General features: G+C 46.1%; 2 protein-coding genes across 2 annotated transcripts in view; one reads left to right on the top strand and one right to left on the bottom strand.

Annotated features, from left to right (window-relative positions):
• The first annotated feature begins 5240 nt into the window (after positions 1-5240).
• On the top strand, positions 5241-13141 carry FRMD7 (FERM domain containing 7). The gene is given in 12 exon segments (XM_063170950.1): positions 5241-5411; positions 5414-5619; positions 5929-5971; positions 7187-7265; positions 7904-8001; positions 8126-8240; positions 8423-8570; positions 9803-9898; positions 10155-10318; positions 10535-10603; positions 10700-10775; positions 10880-13141. Coding segments are annotated over 12 exon segments (2145 nt in total). The 5' UTR covers positions 5241-5395; the 3' UTR covers positions 11915-13141.
• Positions 13142-15827: 2686 nt separating this feature from the next.
• Positions 15828-23246, bottom strand: part of STK26 (serine/threonine kinase 26) — a 29368-nt gene continuing 21949 nt past the window's right edge. Inside the window, exons 5-12 of the mRNA XM_063170924.1 lie at positions 22359-22467; positions 22110-22267; positions 20486-20671; positions 19699-19847; positions 18946-19039; positions 18400-18462; positions 18173-18309; positions 15828-17749 (exon numbers count right to left, since the gene is read on the bottom strand). Coding sequence (XP_063026994.1) covers positions 17725-17749; positions 18173-18309; positions 18400-18462; positions 18946-19039; positions 19699-19847; positions 20486-20671; positions 22110-22267; positions 22359-22467 — 921 coding nt within the window. The 3' untranslated portion in view covers positions 15828-17724. The remainder of the gene's footprint in view (positions 17750-18172; positions 18310-18399; positions 18463-18945; positions 19040-19698; positions 19848-20485; positions 20672-22109; positions 22268-22358; positions 22468-23246) is intronic.

Genomic DNA, 23246 nt, shown 5'->3' with positions numbered 1-23246 from the left:
GTCCCCACTGTGCTCCCAGTGCAGAGCTGTGACATGAGAGCCACTCACAGGAGAGCTGCTCCTCTCCTTGTGCTCTCAATATTTGGCAGCACAAACATTTTGAGCCTCAGAGGGAGGGTGCACTGAGCCCCCCTGGATGGTTTGTACGTGCTGCTGCCCTTCTCCTGTGACACAAAGAGCTCAGAGCCCAGGGCCACGAGCAGAGCTGGCTTTGTCCTTCACGTGGGGCTGGCACAGGGGCACAGCCATCCCCTCCTGGAGCACAATGGGCTCAGCTGATCTGTGGAGCAGCTTCATGGGGAAAAGCAGGTTGGCTTTGATTTTTGGGCTCCTTTTTGTCTTGGTTAGCAGAAGATTTACACATTTTTCTGTGGATAAAAAGCTCTATGGTCTTTCTCTCTGCACCAGAGATGACAAGGTATTATGCTGCCCTGATGGCCTCTGACTTGATATCCTCAGGAATGTTTGGGAAGTGTAAGAGAGGCCAGGGAAAATGGTCTGGAGTGACTTACAGTGGGAATTTCAGTAAGGGAGCACCAAGCAAAATCTCTGCAGCACTAAATATGTTTTTTTGTTTGCTGAGCCATGTTTCTATTACTCTGGGTCCCACAGGATCTTGTGTGGTTGTGACTTTTTCCAGCAGCAGTAATGATCCCCTGTGCCAGTCCAGTGCCTGCCTTTGGCACTGCTCAGTGCATTTATTTCTGAAAGGGAGGGCTCCTGCCCAAAGGTGCATTCCCCCAAAAGCTCAGTGGGGTGGTCTCTGATGGGTGAGAGGAACCAGAGGGGTCAGAGAGCTCCTCATGGCCCTGCCCACCTGGGGCAGAGGAGCAGCACAGGCACCCCCAGCACGGAGCAGCCTGGGCTGAGCTGGGCTCTGGCACTCCCAGGAGCAGCTGATAACTGGGGACATGGGCTGTTCAGGTTTGAACTGGGAACCAGGCTGTCTCAAAGGCTTGTGAGACTTCACTAAGCTACTCAGACAGGGTGTGAGCTGGGAATTAGGAGCAGGTTCTCCTCTGCCTCTCCAGGAAGGACTCACAACTGGTTTTGAGTCCAGCTGGAAACATTTTCCAGTCTCTGGTGAAGTACCTCAGCCCATCCACACATCACCCAGTGGACAGGACATGATCTGCCCAGCCCATGGAGCCAGCCCAGCTGCCAGCCAGCTGCTCTGCCAGGGCGCCTTGACCAGAGCAGGCAAGGGTGACACTCACTGCTGGGTGACTTTGGCAGGGGGGATGCTCAGCTCTTCTCCCCTGACCCATGGCACCCAGCACGGGCTTGCTTTGCCCTCTCATTGCTCACCACCAGCTGCAAGAGCTGAGCATTTATCTCAGCCCCATTACTGCCAATCTCCCCCCTGTTAATACACCCATAATTCACAGGCAGAAAACATCTTTTATTGCAGAGGTGACATTTGAACCAGGGGAGGTATTGGTTTGTTGGGTTTTTTTTTTAATTAGTTTTTAGTCAGTCAGCTCATTTGCTCCAGCCTCTGCTCCACATCTGTGAGTGCAGCCTTCTCCATCCAGCTGAGAGGGAATTATGTGTGCAAGAGGAGTCAGGGCTCCCTTCCCAGCTCCCAGCTCACACTGCTAGCACTGCGTGCCTGCTGCACACCCAGCTGCCTGCCCGAGGATGCTGCACCTCAAAGTCCAGTTCCTGGATGATTCCCAGAAGATCTTTGTAGTTGATGTAAGTGGGTATCCTATTCTTACTGATTTTTTGGTGATAATTATTAAATCATTGCTGTTCTGAAGGATTGAATGGTTTCTGATAGCTTCTGGTTTTCAGCTTTAAAAAAACCCAGCAAGCAAACAAGAAAACCAATCTCAAATTCAAAATGAAGCTTTCTAGAACTAATTGGTAAGTGTTTTTTGGTATCAATATAGTCCTGTGCTCCCCTGTTATTGGCATTATTTATGAAAAAGGAGGAATGGCTTTTCCTTACCTGATGTGATCTTTAGTAAATCAGTTAATATTAAGTGATGGTCTTGACAAGTGTCAAGTTCACTCATTTGTCTTGCTGCCAGTGTAAACATTCAGCAAGGAAGAAAAGTCTGGGAACAGAATAAAAATAGCATATTTATCCAAGTTATCCCTGTTGAGAAACATCTGCACACATCTTCTGGGCATTCAGCTGAAAAAGAAAACGGTGTGGTTTTGTGAATAGCTGAGGAAAAAACTCACTCTGTCTTATTTTCTTCATGGCAGTGTCCCACAACACATTGTGATTAATAAGTCACATTTTAAAAAATGCTAGCTCTGAACTAGGTTTAAAATATTAAGTATTAATATCTATGGTGTTAAGTTTATGCATATGTGTGTACATAATTGAAAGCAGGTATGTCTTGTCTGTGTGTTAGAAGCATCTTTTTACAAGTGTGATTGCACATTTACTCTTGGTTAGTGTTTAATAATCACAGTAGCTAATTGAATTAGCTAATTCAAGTGGATTTGTTCTGGTACTTACCTGCATCTACTGTGGGAGCAGAGTGTTTAATATAAAGTGGGTTTTTTCAAGTTCTGTTGCTTTTCTTCTGTTCTCTTCTGTGGTTTATAGCACAGCCAGAGAACTGCTCTCTCAGATGCCCAGCTCCATTTCTTTGTGACAGCATTTTGCACAAAAGAGGATTATAAAGCAATTCCATGCCTTGACACAGTATAGAAGTTGTTTGATTTAGTTTAATTAATCTATCCTAGTCCAGGAGTCAGCTTAAAAATGAGACTGGTCATTTTAAAATGCCTTTTCCTCCTCCCCCCTTTGATTAAATAAGTCATAGTGAGACACAATTCAAAAGATGCTTCTGCTACAATGTTGCTGCATTTTTTTCCATCTCTGTTTTCTTATTTGCTCAAAAGGCAGCACTATAGCTCTGCACGACATGTTATTGCAGCAAATAGCTTCCATTAGAGGAACTCCTGGTCATTTCCTTTTTTAGCATGGAATGGTATTGGAAACCCCTTTTAGGCATTTCATGCATTTGCTGCTCTGTGTGGGTACAATAAATGAGTGGCTGAATTAGTGACTTCTCCAGTATAAAAGGAGTGCTTTGGGCTAAGTTTTGAGCAGATATTTTAAGCAACTCTTCCTAAACCCCTCCTGACTTTGGAAAGCTCTTTTGAATGAGGAGTTCTTCAGTATAATGGGAGGGAAAGGACAAAAGGGACAAAACACAGAGGGCTGAGTGCCCCTGCACCTCACACTCAGTGTAAACATCTCTACCTGCCTCACATGGGTGTCACAGCTGCTGGCATGTGCAGCAGGGTCTCCTTTCCTGCTTGCATGAGAACAAGTTCCTTTGCTGGTGCTGGATGCTGACCCAGGAAGGCTTCTGCCTCCATCTGCATCAGTTGGGACCACTGAGTTCCCAGGGTTTCCTTCAGCTGAGCTCTGGTTCCTGGGATAACAGGTCTGAGCCCTCAGGGCAGGGCAGAGAGGGGCTTGGCACTTCTCTAAGTGTCCCCACTGTGCCCTCCCTGCCGAACACCCCATGGCTGGGCCTGGGATGCTGTGGGCAAACCAAACAAGCCCAGAAAAACTCTTTGCTGAGGTTGGGTGAAGGCCAGGGTCTCCTGTGGTCGTGTGTTCCCTGTAAAGCTGGGAATTCCTTGTAGGAGGTGTGTGGGCCTGGTGGCAGAGGAGTGAGGGCACGGGGAGGCTGGTGGCTTTAGGTGCAGGACACCTGTGCTGTGGGAATGCTGCAGAAATGGGCTTTTCCTTTGGGCTGCAGGTGCTGCCAGAGTCCCTATGGGGACATGGGGGGGTGTGTGTGTCCCCCGTGTGCTGCACGTGCTGCTGTCTGTCCCTGGAAGTGCCTCTGGCTTTCTGACTCTGCTCAAGTCCCAGATGCTTTCACTGAGGAGTGAGGGGCAAGTGCAGCCTTCCCTCTTCACCTCCTGCTCTGGGGTTTCTGCCTGTGGGTGCTCACCCGGCCCTGCCTCATTCCCAGAGGCACCTGTGGGCTGGGACATGGCACAAACAGCCCCACATGCCATGGCTGTACCTTGCACTGTGCCCCCCAGCACAGACCCCACTCCCTTCACTCGGTGCAGGGCAGGGCTGATGCTCTGAGCCCCTCTGTACCCCAGGGCTGAGGAAGCACTGGCCTCAGCACCCCAAAACCCAGGACAGGACACCTGCAAGAGAAAGGCTGTGCTCCTAAAGAGCCCCTGCAGCAGCAGCAGCAGCAGGGCTGTGTCTCCCAGCAGGTTTTCCTGGGTTTGGGGCTGCTCCTGTCCCTGGGCACTGCTGCCCTTGGAGCACAGTGGGTTGCTCCCAGCAGACATATGGTAGGTAATAACCCAGTCAGAAATGCTTGTCTTTCCTGGCTGCCTGACAAAGGCCAAGGCCTTTCATGCTAGAAAATTCTAGCTTGGAAAAAAAAAACATTTATAATTTTTTTAATTACCCTTGTGATCCAGTAATTTTGAGGAGAGCTGGGAGCGCTGCAGAGTGAATGCTGTTATTATGCTATCACTTTTCTGCAGCCTTTCAGCACAGAGCCAGCAATTTCATCCCAGGAGAAGCCCTGAAAGGTGGTTATTAGTGTGCATCAGCAGCAGCAGCCAGGTCCCTCCCATCCCTGCTGGGGACAGCCACTGCCACAGGGAGCTGCAGCCTGTCTTCCCCTCCATCACCCCACATGTGATCATTTAGCAGCTGTCTAACCTGGCCTCTGCTCCAGCCTGCTTTTGCAATAACCATTACGTCTTTTTGCTCTGCTTTTCACAAGCTGATGAAGGCATTTCAGAGTTTTGTTGGGGTGGTTCGCTGCCATTTTAATTTTTGGTGCTTTCTGGTGCAATTTCCAGAGTCGGGGCCCTCCTGGTTTGTTCTCCATCCAGGTCCAACAGCATGGCAACAAGCCAAGAAAACACCCGCCAAGTGTTTCTGTTTACTGGGAATAACTACAGCCTGGCCTCTCTTATCAGCATGCAGCACCACTTAATTCCTATTGCCAAAGCCTGGGATGACTCAGAGCCCTGGGCACAGGATCTCTGGCCCTGTTGCTGTTAATTACCATGAACCATAATGGCAGCTCAGCCCCAGCTGTTGGGACACCCAGGCTCCCTGCACAGGGTTGAGGCTGCTCCGTTGGCTCTGGATGAAGCACGTTGGCCATGGCTGGCCCTGGCTCAGGCAGGTGCCTGTCCTGGGATCACTCACTGCTTTGCCAGGGACAGAACTGCCCACACAGTGATAGCTGTGACTAGTGAGTCAAAACATGGTTTGTTTTCTCTTGCTCTCCTTTCTGGTTTAAGTTCCTTAATAAAGAAGAGAAGTGATGGGGAAGGAATTTGATTTCCAAAAGCAGGGAGCACAGCATGCAGCTGTCCTGTTGTACGTGCTGAAGCCAAGAGCATTTATTGAGTGAGATTTTGCTGCTGCATGGTCAGGAAAGGGGTGCAGGAAGGGAGCTGAAACTTCTCCCCAGCTCTCTGAAATCCCATCACTGCTGCTGCCAGCATTGCCTAACCTGCTGCTTCTGTGCTGTGTTTGCTTGCTAGCAAAAATCCTGTGGGAAAGGGCTCTTCAACCTCACCTGCAGCCACCTGAACCTCGTGGAGAAGGAGTACTTTGGGCTGGAGTTTCACAGCCAGGCTGGGAACCAGGTGAGTGCAGCTGCCAGCGCCTGCATGGCTGGGGATTGTCAGCACCTCCCTGGAATTCCAAATGGAAAATTAAATAGAAAGTTTTGCCATGATGGCAGGAAAACCCTGAGAATGGGAGTCAGGAGGGGAGCCACAAGCCCCAGTGGTATGTGCAGCTCACGGTCTGTCCATGGCCAGCAGGACACTTGTCACAGCAGCCAAGTTGGTCAGCATTTTCATGCTGCATTCTACCATGCTGCTGCTGCTGCTGCTTTTATTCCCCATCTCTTGTGCTGTTTATTTACCCAGCTCTTACTTGCCTTATTTCAGGTCTGGTTGGAACCACTAAAACCCATAACAAAGCAAGTGAAAAGTAAGTATTTCAAGAATGGAATTCTTATAAATCATTACCTGTGAGAATCTAGCACAGACACATTCATGCAGTGTTGTTTCTGAGGGATAGGCTCTCTGGTTTCCAGCATTTAACCAGGCTCATTTTAGAGGGTGAGGCTGGGCAGCATTGTTTATAAGGACACCTCAGTCCCTACAAAATCCCACAGAAACGCCACTGCCTTTGCAATCTGCTATCTGCACCATTTTAGGCTGGAGTGTTAATAACCTGACAGCTTGGCAGAGGAGCAGGGTGGCTGAGTGCCTGTGTGGCCGTGCTGGCAGCGTGACAGGCTCTGCTCCTGCCTGTCCTCCTTTTCCCTCTGCAGCTCAGAGTGGCCCAGGCACCTGCATGTGGCAGGGTCCCCCTGTGCCCTCAGCTCCTCCCCAGCCCCAGAGATGCTGCAGAGCCTGACCTGAGTTCAGGCCCAGCCTCCGGTGCCATGGCCAAGAGCAGGGTTAGCTCAGTGCTGCTCTCAGGCCTCTCTCCATCCCCATGGTGTTTTCCCCAAGTACACGAGGGCTGGGAGGTGACTGAGAGCCTGGGGCCATGACCCCAGCTTTGCCAAGGGGAGGCTGCAGAGCAGGGTTTGTATTAATTTCTCTGAAAGGGGAAAGCCTCATAAGGATCCTTCCCTTTCTGGGTGCAGCACAAATGGAATTGTTGCAGGCACCTCTTTCCTTCACCTTCTGGCCTGTCCCTCTGAGCCATCCCAGGGTGTTCTGTGACAGTCTGTGCTTACATAATTGCCTCCCTCCCTCCACACATTTTGCCTTGGGCTTGGCTGCTTGTTCTCACTCATCCCACAAAAAAAACCCTTTGCCCTATGGAGCTGCTGCATCCCAAGTGCTGGGAGGGCTGGGTTTAACACACAGCCCCAGTGATGGCAATTACACCAAGGCTCTGGCCAGGCTCCCTGGCACCATTTCATGGAAACCCCCTCCAACAGGGATTTTTGCAATTTAAAGAATTGCTGGGACATTTTTCTCTTTAGTATTCTTTAGGTATCCAAATCTCTGTTTGTATTCATTGGTGATACTGGGGCCTGGGCAGGCTGGTTTTGGGGGGCAGGCTGTAGTCCCTGATTCGTAAGGGTCCAGATAATTTACCCTGTAAGGAGGCAGCATGTGTGAAGAGAGTTGTAAATGTTCTCAATAGACATGTAAAAGAAAACTTATGAAGATGTTGTGTTTTAAGATCCTAAGGAGGTTCTTTTCAAATTTATGGTGAAATTTTTCCCAGTGGACCCTGGCCACCTGAGAGAAGAACTGACCAGGTACAGTGCTTGTTTTACTACTTTCTTACCACACAGTTCTGTGTTTTTGCAGTGTGTTAATTCTTTATCTTCATCCACCCCAGCCTGTCTGTGTGCGGTGGTTATCCTAAATATCCTAAGTATTTCTCTTTACAGAATAAAATCAGAGAACATATTTTCTTGATCCTCTGTTTTAAAACACAATCCACTGTCTTATGAGGCTGCAATTTGTTTACTGCCAAACACTTTAACAGTTGGGTACAGAGTCTGACTGCTCAGTCTAGCTCCTGCCTCAAGCAGTGTTCTGAGAGAACAACTTTAGTTTTATTTTTAAAAATGACTTTGTTAGCTTCTACAATTTTAGAGAAAGCATTGCAAACAGGGACTAAGAATAAAATCAAGACAGTGCTTATGCAGAACGTCAGCCCCAAGAGAGGCAAATGCCCTCCAAAACGGAAAGGAATGTTAATTTTGAAGTCTACTAATGTGCATTTCACTGACAGGGACATGCTGGTCCTACTGGTGCCCAGCTGCAGGGGCTGCGCGCTCATCCTGTGACCCTGAGGATGTGCATCCCATGAGTTTTGGGAACAGGCACAGCCCTCGTGGCTCAGCCCGGCACCCAGTTCCCCCAGGGATGCTCCTGTCCCCCTCCACAGGTACCTCTTCACCCTCCAGATCAAGAAGGACCTGGCCCAGGGGCGGCTGCCCTGCAGCGACAAGAGCGCGGCGCTGCTCGTCTCCCACCTGCTGCAGTGTAAGGGCAAGAGAGCACTGCAGGGCCAGGCCCCTTCCCTGGGGATGGGCTTTGGCCATGCAGCCAGGGCTCCCCTCTGCCCCGACCCCTCACAGCCTAATCCACCCTCTCCCTGTCCCCAAAGCTGAGCTGGGCGACTTCCACGAGGAGACAGACCAGCAGCACCTGGCCACGCACCGGTACCTGCCCAACCAGGAGTACCTGGACAACAAGATCATGCACTACCACCGGAGACACAGGTAAGGGCTGCTCCACACCACAAACCCCCTATGGACCTCTGCTGGCACAGTGCTGTCACCAGCAGGCAGGGCTGGCAGTGGGGTGGGTGTGATGCCAACCTGTGCACCTACAAAATGGCTTTTTCAGCCCATTTCAGCATCTCCCTTCTCACTCCTGTCCCTCCTGTGCCTTGTGTCTGCAGAGGGAAGACGCCGGCCGAGTCTGACGCTCAGCTGCTGGACGTGGCCAGGAAGCTGGAGATGTACGGGATCCGCCCCCACCCCGCCAGCGACGGCGAGGGGACACAGATCAACCTGGCTGTGACACACATGGGGGTGCTGGTGCTGAGGGTGAGGGGACACAGATCAACCTGTGACACACATGGAGGTGCTGGTGCTGAGGGGACACAGATCAGCCTGGCCGTGACACACATGGGGGTGCTGGTGCTGAGGGGACACAGATCAGCCTGGCCGTGACACACATGGGGGTGCTGGTGCTGAGGGTGAGCCCAGGGCTCAGGGGTGGCCTCTCCAGCTGCAGGTGACCCTTCTCCCCTTTGAGCACCTCAGACTCTCTCTTCCACAGGCCATGGGGGTGAAGGGGATGCTGTAGGCCTCAGCCCCACCAGCCCTGCGTGCCACTGAAGGTGCCCCAGCCCTGCTGGCCCTTGTCCCACGAGTGTGGTGGCCGTGTGAGCAGCACAGGTTCCACGGCTCTGTCACATGTGCTCGCTGTGTAATCTTCCAGTGAAAATAGCCCCCCACGTCTGTGCAATTATATAAGGCTGTAATCATGGCAGAGCTGGGCAGTAAATACAGACTTCCTCTCCGCTCCCACAGCAGCTGATTTCAACCTGGGAACATCTTGTCACAGCAAAAAAAAAAAAAAAAAACAAAAAAACAAAAACAAACCAACAAACCCAAACATAAAACCTAGCTTTGGTCTGGTATTGGTAGTTAGTCTGCTGTTGGTAATTAGTGCTGCCAGACCTGGTTATTTATTCAGAGCCATAAACACCCCTCACGCATGATTAGAGCATCTGTGAGCCCATTAAAGTCTGTGCTCTTGCAGAAAGCTGAGAGGGTCCTGGTGCCACAGAGTGGGGTAACGTGATTTTTCCTGGTTCTGCCATGTGGCTGCATCTAACCTTGTGCAAAATGATAACAGAGTAATTAATGTGTGCTTGCAGCCTGCTTAAAGCAGGTCTAAAGGTGTGGAGGTGAGCTGAGCACTGCTACACTTCCCAACAAAGGAGGGGAGAATATTATTTATTTGGGGCACTGATTTTGCCTTAACTCACCTGATATTTGAGCTGGCACAGATAGGACTCCCTGCCTTAACCTCTCTGAGGTTTGTCTGGGAGTCCTGGATTTTGCAAAGAGCTTCAGCAGACAGAGTTAGGCCCTGAACCTCAATTTCTACTTGTAGAACCAGCTGATGCAGTCAAACACCAAACCCCAGCAGCTCCAGGAGCTGCATTGGAGTTTGATGCAGTGTCCTGTGAGCTCAGGCCTTGGCCCACTGCATTTCTGTATTGACAGGTTGCCCCATCCAGCTGTAATTGCTGTGTTTGTCCTTTCAGGGCAATACAAAGATCAACACCTTCAACTGGTCCAAAATCCGCAAACTGAGTTTCAAGAGGAAGCATTTTCTCATCAAGCTCCATGCAAACATCTCTGTAAGTACCACAGGCACTGCTGGGCTCAGGAGCAGACAGCTGTGGATGGAAGGTCAGCCACATAAAGTCCCCAGTTTTGAGCAAAATCCATTCCTGTTGCTCATGATGGTGCTCCTTCTTGAGGGCTTCTCCTGTGTCCCCAGCCAGGTGACAGTGCAGTGCCTGGAGCCACTGGCAGCCCATATGGCCCCTGGGGGATCAGGAGGGCACATGGCAGAGCTTGTGCCGTGCTCCTGACCCCATCTCTGGCACACAGGCGCTGTGCAAGGACACGCTGGAGTTCACCATGGCCAGCCGGGACACATGCAAGGCCTTCTGGAAGACGTGTGTGGAGTACCACGCCTTCTTCAGGCTCTCTGAGGAGCCCAAGTCAAAGCCCAAAGCCCTTCTGTGCAGCAAAGGTTCCAGCTTCCGCTACAGGTAAATTCCCAGGGGAAACCCAAGCTGCTGGGGCTGGGAAGGGCCTGGGGATGGCTCCGAGCCTCACTTTTATGTCAGCCCTGTCTGAACCTGAGGGGGTGAGAGCAGCTACTTCTCCTGGAGAGCCCCCCTGCCTTAGTTCTGCTGCATCCCCTCACAAGGGGCACAAGGGCTGGGGCTGATGGTGCTGCTCACGTTTCTCCCTCCATGCTGCAGTGGCAGGACTCAGCGGCAGCTGCTGGAGCACGGCAGGAAGGCTAAGATGAAGAGCCTGCCCTTCGAGAGGTACCAGGGGCATGGAGGGGGAGAGGTTCCTGAGGGGACTGGGGAGAGGGGAAGGGCCCTCCTGGCCATACACCTACCCTTGTTCTTGTCCTGCAGGAAACACTACACGTCCCGCTACGATGAGAGGCAGTGCCGCTCCTCCCCGGACCTCCTGACGGATGTATCAAAGCAGGTGAGTCCCCATGGCATCAGCAGCTCTGCACCAGGGCCTTGGCATTGCGGGGTCAGGCCCTCAGCTCTGGGCGCTCCCTCCCACCCTCTCTGTGCCCTGCCCAGGTGGAGGAGCTGCGCCTGGCCTACGGCAGCCGGGGCTCCTACCACGCCAACGGCGTGCATGGCTCCGAGCCCACCCTGGACAGCCGGCGCCGCAGCTCCACCATGGAGGTGACCTTTGCTGCTGAGCTGGAGCGCTCCAAGCCCGAAGCATCCCCCACCTTCCTGCCCCACTCCAAGAGCTCCTCTGCCTTCCCCCTGCTCTACGCCGAGCTGGAGATGGAGCGGGCGTGGGAGCCCATCGACCTCTTTGGAGCCAGGAATCCCTTGACATCCTTCCGGCCCCACCACCAGTTTGCTGGGAACAGCAAGAGCACCTCTGTGGGCAACATGCGGGAGGTGAGCGCCCGGCAGCTGGTGTACACGGATGTGCCCTGTCCCCTGCCCCTGGTGGCCCCCGCGCCCCCTGTGCTCTTCTATCTGGACAGGGCACTGCAGCCCCCATGCCCTGCACCGGCCCCCGGTGAGGACACAGCAGGACCGGCCGGTGCAAGCGGCCCTGTGGCAACAAAACCCCCCCGGCAGAGCCCGAGCGGGGCCCAGGCTGGGCAGCTCCACGGTGAGGCTGCAGGCACGGCCGTGGGCACCAGCATGGCGGGGGACAGCAGGTCCCTGGCTCGCTCCTTCGCTTACGGCCTGCAGGAGCAGCCTCCCAAGCGCTCCTGGAGCCAGTCGGACATGAAAACCATCCGCTTCCCCTACGGCTCGGAGTTCAGGCCCCTGGGGCCGTGCCCTGCTCTCAGCAGTCGCAGAGGGGGGGTTTTTTGGCACGTCCCAGCCCAGCAAGGGCTGGCACCGGGGCTGCGGCGCTGCCCCGAGCGGTACCTGGGCAGCAGCACCGAGTCCAGCGACTCGGACCCGGAGCTGCTGGGGGCTGAGCACGGCGCCTGCTATGGCCGCGTGCTGCGCTCGCCCATGGCCCGCGTGCGGCTCTCCTCGGGCAGCCTCCAGCTGGATGAGGAGGATGAGGAGGTGTCCTTTGCCACCAGTGCTGCTGAGGAGAGGATTTCCAGAGGGGCCTCCAAGTATTTCACCTAGGTGCCTGACACCGGCCAGAGGGAGCGGAGGTGGCCGGTGCTGACCCAGGGTCAGAGAATGGTGACACTCTTGGTGTGCAGGTCTGCTTACAGCTTATGAAACATTGATGGGATTGTTGTGTGAGTGCTCTTAGCTATAGAGGACGTGTTAATGGACATCAGGGGTGTGCTCAGAAGTATTCAACCCCTGCACCACACTTGGAAGCTGGTTTGCCTCTGCCACCACAGTTTGAGGGGGGATTCTTGTTTCAGCCAGAAGCCAGAGATCTCCTAAAGCCCTGCTAAGCTTCTATGTCCTGCCCAAACTGAAGCTTGGAGCTCAGCTGCTGGAGTCTTCATTGAAGGGGAGGTAGAAAAAGAGACTTCCCACAGAATAGCTTCAGCTGCTTTTCCCAGTGCAGGGTGGCACACTGGAGGGGTGTTTCAGGACCTTTTGGGAAGGAGCAAGATCTTCATGGGAGGCTGCTCCTGGAGCTGATGCCATGTGGACAGGACAAAACCCCAGCATACAGCCTGTGTCCTCCACCTGCCTCACCTCCCTCCAGTGCTGCAGGGAGCACTTGGCACTCAAAGGCAAGGCTCTGTGTGTGGCTGTCTTCTCCCTGGCCAGTTTAGAGGATTATCCTTCTCCAGAAATATCTCAGGAGTGCTTGTCAAGCTTTTGAAGCACCTCATGGTGAGCACTGGGAAGAGGGTTCACACTCTGTAACTGTGCTTTGCTTAGGCACATCAGCCATCACCTCCTGGCAGCCCCAGTACCTCAGTGCTCTGCTTAAATCTGAGGGAGAGAGATGTGTAAGGAGTTTCTTTGGGGTCCTTTCCTTCCCCAATTCTGTCCTCAGTTAAGCAGCATGGGAAAAAAGATATCAGGAGCAGGTAGGAATGGAACAAGCAGCTTCTTGGAAGTACTTTTATTTTAAAAACTTACTGTTACCCTAAATCTACATGAAATCTACTTGGAAATCTTGAGAATTATGACACCTTCATAAGATTTTAGGGGGAGATCTTTGTAATCTTCTTCAAGAACAACCCTGTAAGTCTTTGTAGGACATGACTCTAAGCAGGGAGACAGCCCAGAAAATCCGTGGTGGAGAAACCACTGCAGCCTGCTAGAAGGATTTCAGAACCATGGAAATTGGGACAAAAAAGATAGATTAAAATGTAGAAAGAACTGGGCTCTGGGCTTATGGGTCCTGCTCACTCTGCATGTTGCTGTCCTTTGTTTTAGAAGGTGGACAATAAAAAAGAGTTGTTCACACTGGAGTTTTGAGTTCCTCTTTCTGCCCTGTGAAATCTGCACCCCCAGTCCTGCTGGCATCCCCCCAGCACACCTTGCCCTGTGCCTCCCACCTCAGGAGCTTCCCTCAGTGCTCCCAGGAGCTGGTTTCCTTCTCCTGCTCTACTGCCTGGCCTCCTCTGTGCCTTTGCTGTCCCAGTAACTGGGGACACTTGTGGAGATCCCTGAAGGCTGCTGCAAACAGCCACATTCTTGGTTGGTTGCCTAAAGAAATGCATTAGCCCAACAAGTGAGTACATTGTAAGGTTTGCTTCTGCTCCTGGTTACCCTGTGCTGAAGTTGGGAGCTGCAGTGATCCCTCACGCTGCTCTGGCACATGTTTTACTGAAAAAAAGGGATAATTCTGCCTAGAGGGTTGTTTCTACCCCATTCCCAAAGCTCTGCACCTTGGAAAGAGCAAGAATCACCACTCAGTACAACATTTAAGAATGGCAGTCTGTGGGCACAGTTTGGTAGAGGGTTAAAAAAAGCAGCAGCATTTCAAACACAGGCTGCAATCACAGCCCTGGGATACTCCACAATCACTGTCAGCTCCTCAAAGCACGTGGAGACACACCTTGAGCATGTCCCACCACGAGAGATCATTGTACAAACACCCTGCCCAAATCCTCAGGAACTGCCAGGGCTGGTCTTCAAGACTGTGCTGGGAAAACAGCATTGAGAGGGAGAAACAAGGGCTTGGGAACTATTTTTGGATTTTTCCATGGACTAGGGAGCATTGGGGCAGTGTGGGCACTGTGCTGAGGCACATCCTACACATGGTCAACAATAGCAGAGGAACAAAGCAGCTCGTCAGCAAGTGACACAAATCAACATCTCTGAGCTAAATTCATTGCTTAAACCACTTTACTGACTGATTAAAATTAAAGAACAATCCCAGTAAGCAGTGGCTGACTTGTCAAGGAACAATTGAAACAACCCTTGCCTAAGTCCTTCCCCTCACTCCCTGCTCAGCACTATTCACCCTCGAGATAAGGACAACTATTTAAGTGATTTCGTTCCCCTAGGAAAGAAAACAAGGATGGAGAGAGGACGTGGAAAGATTTGGTTTGCTGGTGGTGAAAGACAAACAGCAGAACCTGGAAAATGTAAACTGTTACAGTCCTTACACAAAGGATTATTGAGGGGGGGAGAGGCACTGCAGCATCACAGTGGGAAAACATTAAGCTACTCAGTGCATGCAGATAGAAGTGAGTGGTTTATAGAAAACAGATAAAGGTTTAGACAAAATAGATAAAGCTGTGAAATAAGCCGACATACACACCACTAAAACTTTGCCAAGAGGAAAAGAATCTTATTCCAGTGTTAAGTCATAAAACAGTGCAATAAAAATCAGACCTTTAACAATCACTAAACTTTGTGCAAACACATTAAAACCTACACACTCTCCTATTCAGCTGTCGAAATTGCAAGGCTAGAGCAGGTGTGATGACACTACAGTGCACAGAAATTAACAGAGTGGTCAGAGACCAAGGGCTTAAAGAATGGTTACATTGATAAAGGACTCATCTAGAACAAATACATTTCTCCACTCTGCAATTCAGATTACTTTGATACGATTACTTCAGCAACAATTCTTCTCAACCTACAGCAGGAAGCCTGGCACACCAAAAGAGCAAGAGATGGTTCCTGCATGAATATTTGGATCTATCTTTCCATTAGTAACCTGCCAGCAACAGAATACTGCTGATTAAGTTACACAGTTCATCAATAACTAAAATGTGGGAAAAAGACAGCTCATTTCTGCAATCAGCAATACAGATGTCCCTTCTTAGGAGCTAATTAAAGTCTTACTATGCACAGAGACTTCAGGCATATGCAGCATAAAAAAACCACCCTTATTGAATGAACTGTAATACAAGAGAATGTCTGTTTTGTACACATGAGGGAGTTTTTCCCATGCTGTCCCATGAGGTAGGTATACATCCCACCCCTTCCACAGGAAAAGAAGAGGCACTATAGTTCAGCAACTTATTACAGTTTTATCTCAAACATGTCAGGTTCCAATTTCCCATGTCATTTGCTAACCCCACCTATCCAGAACTGTCTGTGAAGCTGCACAGATTAAAGATTCTGTGTCAACAGGGCAGAGCCCTGTTCAGTTACAAAACTCAGGAGGAATTCCCATCAGTGCTTCCCTCAGACTGCCACAGGAAAAGAACACCTTAAGGGAAGTGACATGGAAGGAAAAACACATCTTTAATTCTGAAAAATTTAAATGGATCTCCTTAAAGTGAGATTTGTGTTGAGGCTGCTGAAAGTTGAGGGAGCTGTGGCATAGGCCTTTGTGTCCCTGTGCTGAGGCCAAAGGCAGGCAGAGCTGTGACAAAGCCATGACAGAGCCATGACACCACTGCACTGCCCAGAGTCCCACACATGCCAGAGTCTCCTCCCTAGGAAAGGAACCAAAGTGACCCCTGGGACTGCCCCATCCATTCCTGGGGTACAGCAGCTGGGAGGTGTCCCCTGGCCAAGGACAGCGTGGGGCACCCAGAGCTTTGCAACGCAGCCAGGCAGGGAACACCTTTCTCCCAACACGAGTTTGTGCCTGACATGTCCACACCTCTGCACAGCTGCTGAAATCCAGAACAGAATGATACACAACAGAACAAGCTCATGAAAGTTTACAGAACTTAAATATTTATTTTTAAACCATTTTAAACCCCCCAAAACATTGAAATAAGCTTCATCTATAAACAGATTTACAAGACTAACAACTACAGAAGCTAGAGGAGCACTACAATTTGTTTCTGTGATGCAGTTATTTTGTAAAGCTTCAGATCAACTGTATTTACAACTTTTGCTGCTTTTACATTTATAAAAATATTTATTTAATCCATAACATTATTGTTTTCAAAAACTATTTCCAGACTTTTTTCTCAGATATAAATTCTAATTGAATTTCAGTTATATAGCAGATGAAAGTTTTAAACAGAAACATTTTTTTTAAAATTAAAACAAGGAGTTAAAAGTAATTTTTTTTACAGTGTAGGCACCATTGAAAATAATTGTCCTTGGCATATCTAACCACCATCTCTCACAAGTGTCCTTTATATAAAAACGATGTAATGGCAACATTTGACGAAAAATGCAGTATTTACTTGCACACCATTACTTTTTCAATATTTGGCAGATATATTTCAGATTCTTTAAAATGACTTTTGTGCAAAAACAAAATGTGCAGGTCTGAACCATAAAATAAACACACCCAGCCTTTATCAAAAATAAATTTACACCAACAGTTCCACAGCTAAGTACTGAAAAACAATCCCAGTTCAAAACTTCAGCATAATATACATACTGGGTTGAAAAAGGGAAAAAACCAAATCAAAACAAAACAACAGAAGAGATTACCCATCTAGCAGTACCATAAATATATAACTGAAAGCAACTTTATAGTCTTACCTACTTTTTATGAAAAAAATCACTCCGTACTGCACAGTACTACCTTTTTTTGTGAAAGAATATCTATAACTCAGTTATTTGCATATTAACTGGTAAATACATATTTAAAATACACTTTCAGAAAATTATAAACAAATGATGTTGATGTACTGTATTTAATGTATTTCAGAACAAAAATGTGTATAAATATCTTACAGGAGAAACAACACCACCACACAGAACGCTGGTGTTACACCCATCGATACCTGCGGGTGAGGTATGTAACAAGCGACGCTCGGCTTCTCTGGCTCCCTTCCACCCAGGCATGTAGACTCAGAGGAAAAAAAATTAAATTAAGTTAAACTGGACTTCAGGTTTTGTCCATTATTGCCGAAAGCCCCACCCCCTCAACTGTATTGCTCTAAATTTTTCCTACCATGATGATATAAGATTGAGTTACTACTTCAAAACCTGTTCTAAAAGGTAATACACAGACTGTACATCAGGATAGACCTGTTGCTACATATCACCTGCAAACTATTGCCATATTGCTCTCAAATATATTTAATCATAGAGCTGCCTAAAATACTGTACCAATTTAGAATTAAAATAGATACTGTTGCAGGTTTGTTTTTCAGGGCACGATAACTATATGCTGGTTGAAGCAGGTGCTACAGCAATACCCTTGCCACTACATTACATGTGAAAAAGCTATTTTTCTCTGAAGCTCGTTAGTGATTTACAAAAGTTTAACTCATGAATATAAAAGACCTGTACAACTCCATGTACAGGAACAAAATAGCATCAAAACATACTGTACTTGCACATTCTATTAACTAAAGTAATGGTTATTTCTAAAAGCAAAACTGCACCTCAACATTTATCAGATTAAACAGGTGAAACTACAATATTAAAAGTTGTTCTTTACAAAATAATTTCCTGAAAATATAAAACCATGTGCACTGCCACAAAATAGTTGAGTAGGTGCTTCAAATCCTCAATCACCATCAATATGTTGCAAAGATCCAAAAGGCACAAGGAGCTCATGAGCTAAGCACTGCCAAGCTTGAAGTAGTTTTGGTGGGTTTCACTGGGTCCATACGAAACAGCAGTCAATTGTGTGAAGTTTCTTAGGATGAGTCATTAACAGAAAATCTACAGATAAAAAATGCAAGTTAAAAAATGTATTAATTATATTGTTTCAGCTAGGCAAAAAGCACATAAATGTTTCTGCATCACTAAAGTAGTACATGCCTTCATCTCAATGGTTTATAGTACAAAACCCACCAGAAGTGACATTTTTAAGAAAACATTACTAAAAGAGGTAAGAAAAAAATTCTCTGTCTCCCCTCTTGCCTGTAAATATGTTTAAGATAAACGTGCAGGCTAAACTAAAGCAAGATGGAGCAACTACAGTAAAGCCGTAGCACTTCAGGACCAGATACAGTAATTGTTAGTATTAGTTTTAGTCTCAAACAGAAGTGTTATCTGTAACTATTGGAATCACACTGCAACATGTAACTACAAAGCTAAAGCACTGGACATAGCAGATATCTCTCTTATCACTAAACTACTTACTTCTGAAATTTCTCCATAAGTTTCTTCACCATCTTATCTGTGATCCCTGGACATGTTGCTTCTGCCACATTGATGCTTTTCTCAAGTTCCTCAATTGCTTTCTTTCTGTTAGCATTATTTGTGTCCTGCTGCTTGAGCTGAGGAGCAAACCAAAGAATTTAAAACTCAGAAAAGTTATTAGACACTTGGCTAACACTTTCAAAGAAGATTTTTAAGCCAACACTTACCTCAGCAAACACAGGGGTGATTATCATAGTTAAACAACTCAGGGTTTTAACAAGATCCTGATCCTAGAAGTTAACAAATATACACTACATCAGCATATTACAACTTACATCAGCATATATACAACATACACACTGCCACATGTGATTTTGGGAGTTGAATTAAATTTAACAAAGTGTTTAAAATACATTACAAAACCCACAAAGACACACTACATCAACAAATGTTATGGGATATTGAAACAGATGCCTGATGAGACATCTCAAACAATGTCATTCAGCATCAGAAAAACAGTTCAGTTTTCCCTCACTAGTAAGAGACTTTAAAATTCCCATCTCTATGAAAGGATACTACAGTACATCTGCAGTATATTTTGCATTTAAGGCTGACAGGGCATAGGAAATATCTCTAACATGCATTATTCTCTTGAACTGCAAAAAAACCAGTCAGTTCTCATGAAAAGTGAAGTTACTCAGTTTTATCACTGTCTTCCTTAAAGTGGCTTCAGAAGCAGCAGTTAAAAGAAGAACTGCTCTGTCTGTACGCACCGTCCCGTTCTGGAGCTTCTTCGCATCCGGCTTCTTCCGAACTGTAGTGAAGCTCCACTCAGGGTGAGAATTATTCTCTTTGTTGCTGGACTCCCTGAAACAAAAAGGACATGATGTACATAATACCAGCCACAACAGCACCCCCAGCAAGCACAGGTAACCCAAATACATCACAAGACTATCAGGATTAGTTCCGTATTCCTTGAAATAATAAGGAAAACACATATTAAAACATTAACTGAACTTGAAAAGAGGCTGAATAAATTGAAATGTGATCAAAAGCAAACAGAAGATGGTATCTGCCTACAAGGCTTACCTTCTCCCATGGCATCCCATTTAAGAGTTATCTGATAGCCAGAAAAACAAGACACTTACAGAAAGCATGTTATTCCCCAGGCACTATGAAAACTTCTTCATGCACCTCAGCTTTGCTCTGCAATATCTCTAACTGTGACTCAGCGGTTTTGGTACAACCACTGGCCTCAGACTAGGAAATAGATAGCACTTAAACAGAACTGAAATTGAATTTAAAGAAAGAAAATTTAAAGATGTAACAAGCACACGGATTGACTTATGTGTTACTCTTTAGGGCCATACAGGGGGTTTTCTTGGAAGAAGACAATAAAAAAAAAGGACCAGAGACAGGTGTACAGAAATGGTGTTATTACACAGAAAAGCTGTGGCAAACCCACTTTAAGAACATTATTGAAACCAAAAAACCATACCCAAAAAAAGACTACAAATCAAACTTACGAATCTGAACCATCTGAATCACTTTCATCACTACTGTGTCCCTCTGCTTTCCATCTCTTAAACCTATCAATCAGTTCTGTCAGATAGGAAGTCTTCTTGGCATTTTTCATAATGAATTTGTGCTTCAGAAGTTCTTTTGCAGTGGGGCGCTGTAAGAAACACATTAAATATTTAATGTCATGCTAACATTTCATGATTTTAAATGCTAATAGGGGAGACTTAGTAAGACAACAGACTTCCAGAGCTAACTTGTATAATATCAGGAAATTAGTGAAACAGGAAGTCAGAGAAGCCAGTAATTCACATTTACGAGCACGCTAAAAATATGATCAAGTCACCCATAGACTATAGAGCTTATCCTTCCACGTTAGAAGGTCACACCCAGGAAAATGACTAATGAAAACTCTCCAATGCAACATTTCCTTGTAAGCTGAATTCAGACAGCAAAAGCTGTGCTGAAGCAAAGGACTTCAGATGTTTCTCTCCTCTGTTAAGGCTTCTCTTCTGACATTATCCTAGTTCAGAGTGCATTTTAGGAATCTGCCTCTGCCACTGTAATTTCTTTCAGCATTCTCCCTCCTCCTTTTGAGTATTTTAAACAAAACAAACTAGGAGAGAGCAGAGATATTAAAAAGCACCACTAAAATTCACAGTGCAAAGTATAGTCCCTAAAATGATTTCAATCACTGAAGATGCACAGTGTTAGCAAAATACTTCACAAGCACAGGAGAGCAGAAAACAAAACGGAAACATCTACACACACATGCACACACATTTATCTACTCACAAATGTTGGGTCCTTATTCAGACATGCATCAATGAACTCTTTAAAAGGTTTACTGAAGTCTCCTAATAAAGTGGGAGGATTGTTTTTCGGAATGAGGAACAGAACTCTCATTGGATGCATATCTGAGTTGGGAGGCTCCCCCTTGGCCAGTTCAATTGCAGTGATGCCCAGTGACCAAATGTCAGCCTGAGAGAGAGAAAAGGGACTGTTAGTACAAAATTATGGGCTGTCATAACTAAGTATTCAATAACTGACATCTTCACAGATAATGCATCTATATTATAAAATTAATGTTGGTCTAAGTAGATAATGCAAACATTCCCTTCTAACACTTCAGGAACACCTGATACACAAAGGCCTGGCTGACTTAATCAGGGTTTAATGACAAACATCACAGATCATAATTTTTGTTGCAGTTGGTGTTTTAACACTACCAGCAAGTTAAATGGACACCTAAATTTACACATTTTTGAAAAAGCTTCAGAGATATTGATCTTCCTTTGATATCTTCCATATGTTAATGACTAATTGCCACAAATTTCCTATGTCTAATTCAGAGTTTGTTTAGGTATCCAACCTTGTTTGACAGCTCACTCTAAATGAACAAGGCAGAAAGCTGAATCAAATCCAGCAGGAGATCACTTAATCTCTTTCCTAACAGACTGCTTGATGAATTTAGCTGGAGAATTATTGACAACTAGTTAGACTTGAAACACCAAGGTCACAGTGTAAGTCACAGAAGAATAATTAAGTACTATTTATTTTAGCTAAAAGCATCATTATAAACAAATTCTGCCTTTGTATCAATACACAGTATGATATTTTGATATCATATATAAAATACTAGTATTCTAAATTTTTTTCTGATGTTGATTTCTTTTCCCAAGTGAAATACATTATTACTTGCATCTTTTCAGATGAGCTCCAATAGCTACTTAGATCACTAAAGGTGCTTCTCATTAAAAAAGTGTTTGGCAGTAGATGACTACACTTGGCCCAGAACCATAAACCAAAACTGCCCATAGAGTAAACAAGGATTACAATTTGCATCTCTCCAATATTCCTTTTTGCTCACAAGACCTAAAATAGCTGTACTTTATAGCAAAGAATTAAACTCACTGCTTATTACTGAAATACCATAACCAACAATTGTGTATTGGAGCAAAATTATTTTAAAGAAGAGATGGGGCTTACAAATTTCTGGAAGTACTAAAATTTCTAGTTTACCTTCCAGCCTTTTGGAGTAGAGAGTCCACCATCTTGGCTTTAAATGAACTGCCATGTGCTGGTGGTATTTTACCTTGTGAGTATTTTATTACTGTTTTAATTAAATGCTAAACATTGAACTGAAACCAAACCAACCAACCACCCCACATTCAAGGAGTTGCTCTGAAAGAGACATGACATCACCATTTTACTTGGTGACTTTGTACCTGAGTACAATGACAGGTAACTACTGTATAAAACCAATTCAATCCTACTTTTAATTTTATTATTTGAAACCCTGTAATTTCAAATCTACTTTTTTTACCTCTCCATAATCATAGAGCTAAAAGCAAAAAAAATCAAAACAAATGCTGTTGGATAACCAGATACAAAAAAAAAAAAAAAAAGTTTTACTTACTTTTGAATCGTATGCTGACTGCTGAATAACTTCAGGGGCCATCCAAAACGGGGTTCCAACAAAGGTATTTCTCTTAATTTGTGTGTCTGTTAGCTGCCCAGCAACTCCAAAATCAGCAAGCTTAACATCACCTTGTTCTGATAACAAGACATTGGCAGCTGCCAAGGGGAAATAACATAGTAACTAATTAGAATACTGTTTTATGGTTTTTAAAGGCTTTAACAAAGTAACATTTGAAATGTTGCACACCTTTTATATCCCTGTGAATTTTCTTCTCTGAGTGCAGGTAGTCAAGACCTTTCAAGATTTCCTTTAGCATAGTAGCAATCTGGAACTCATCAAATGGGCCAGCACGCAGCTTTGGAAAAAAGACACATTAAAATCGTTTTAGTCTTGTATCTAATTTTTGCCTTGCTTTGATTCAATTAAATCTTAAACCTGAAATATTTTTCAAAATCAAAGAACTAACCAAATTAATGCAATATTCAATGCAATATGTCAGTATTCTAATTGAAATAGGTGCCACTGGAATCATCACCTTCACATCTCTACTGCCAATATACTGAAAAAGCTCTTACTCCTCAAACACACTGTCTGTGCTCCCCTCAGCATGCAAAGCATAAGAAAAGTAACAACTAACTTTCCACAAATTTGTATTTCCCTACAAGCAGCAAACACAGCAAACTGAATTTTGCAATTTAGATTAATTAAATTAAGAAATCCAGTTCATTTCAAAATAGATTTATCTGTTGATTGTGGGTTTCAAATTTAAAGATGAGTTTTCACTTGTCCCAGGATTTTTGATTCCATGCTTGGTTTTGTATCAGGAACATAACATACTACTATAAAGCTGCTAATATATTAAGTGTAAACACTGCACATTAAAAAGCTATGCAAATAAAACAAAAAAAAATTAAAGTGAGCAATCAAAAAAATACCAACACCACAGCACCAAAACAGTGAACACCATGAAATTATCGTAAAGCAAAGCGAGGCAAAACTGAAATTTTATTCTTCTAAAATTTTATTCCTCTACAGGTTCAGTGATTTAAATTGGCACTAGTAATAGCTTTTTCCCTGTTTCTGACACTCCACAGAATACAATCAATTACTCAAAAGTTTTAGAGTATCTCACAG

Source organism: Melospiza melodia, chromosome 16 (genome assembly GCF_035770615.1).
Source record: "Melospiza melodia melodia isolate bMelMel2 chromosome 16, bMelMel2.pri, whole genome shotgun sequence".
Lineage (NCBI taxonomy): Eukaryota > Metazoa > Chordata > Aves > Passeriformes > Passerellidae > Melospiza > Melospiza melodia.
Note: the sequence above shows the minus strand (reverse complement) of the source record. Positions and strands in the feature narration are given on the sequence as shown.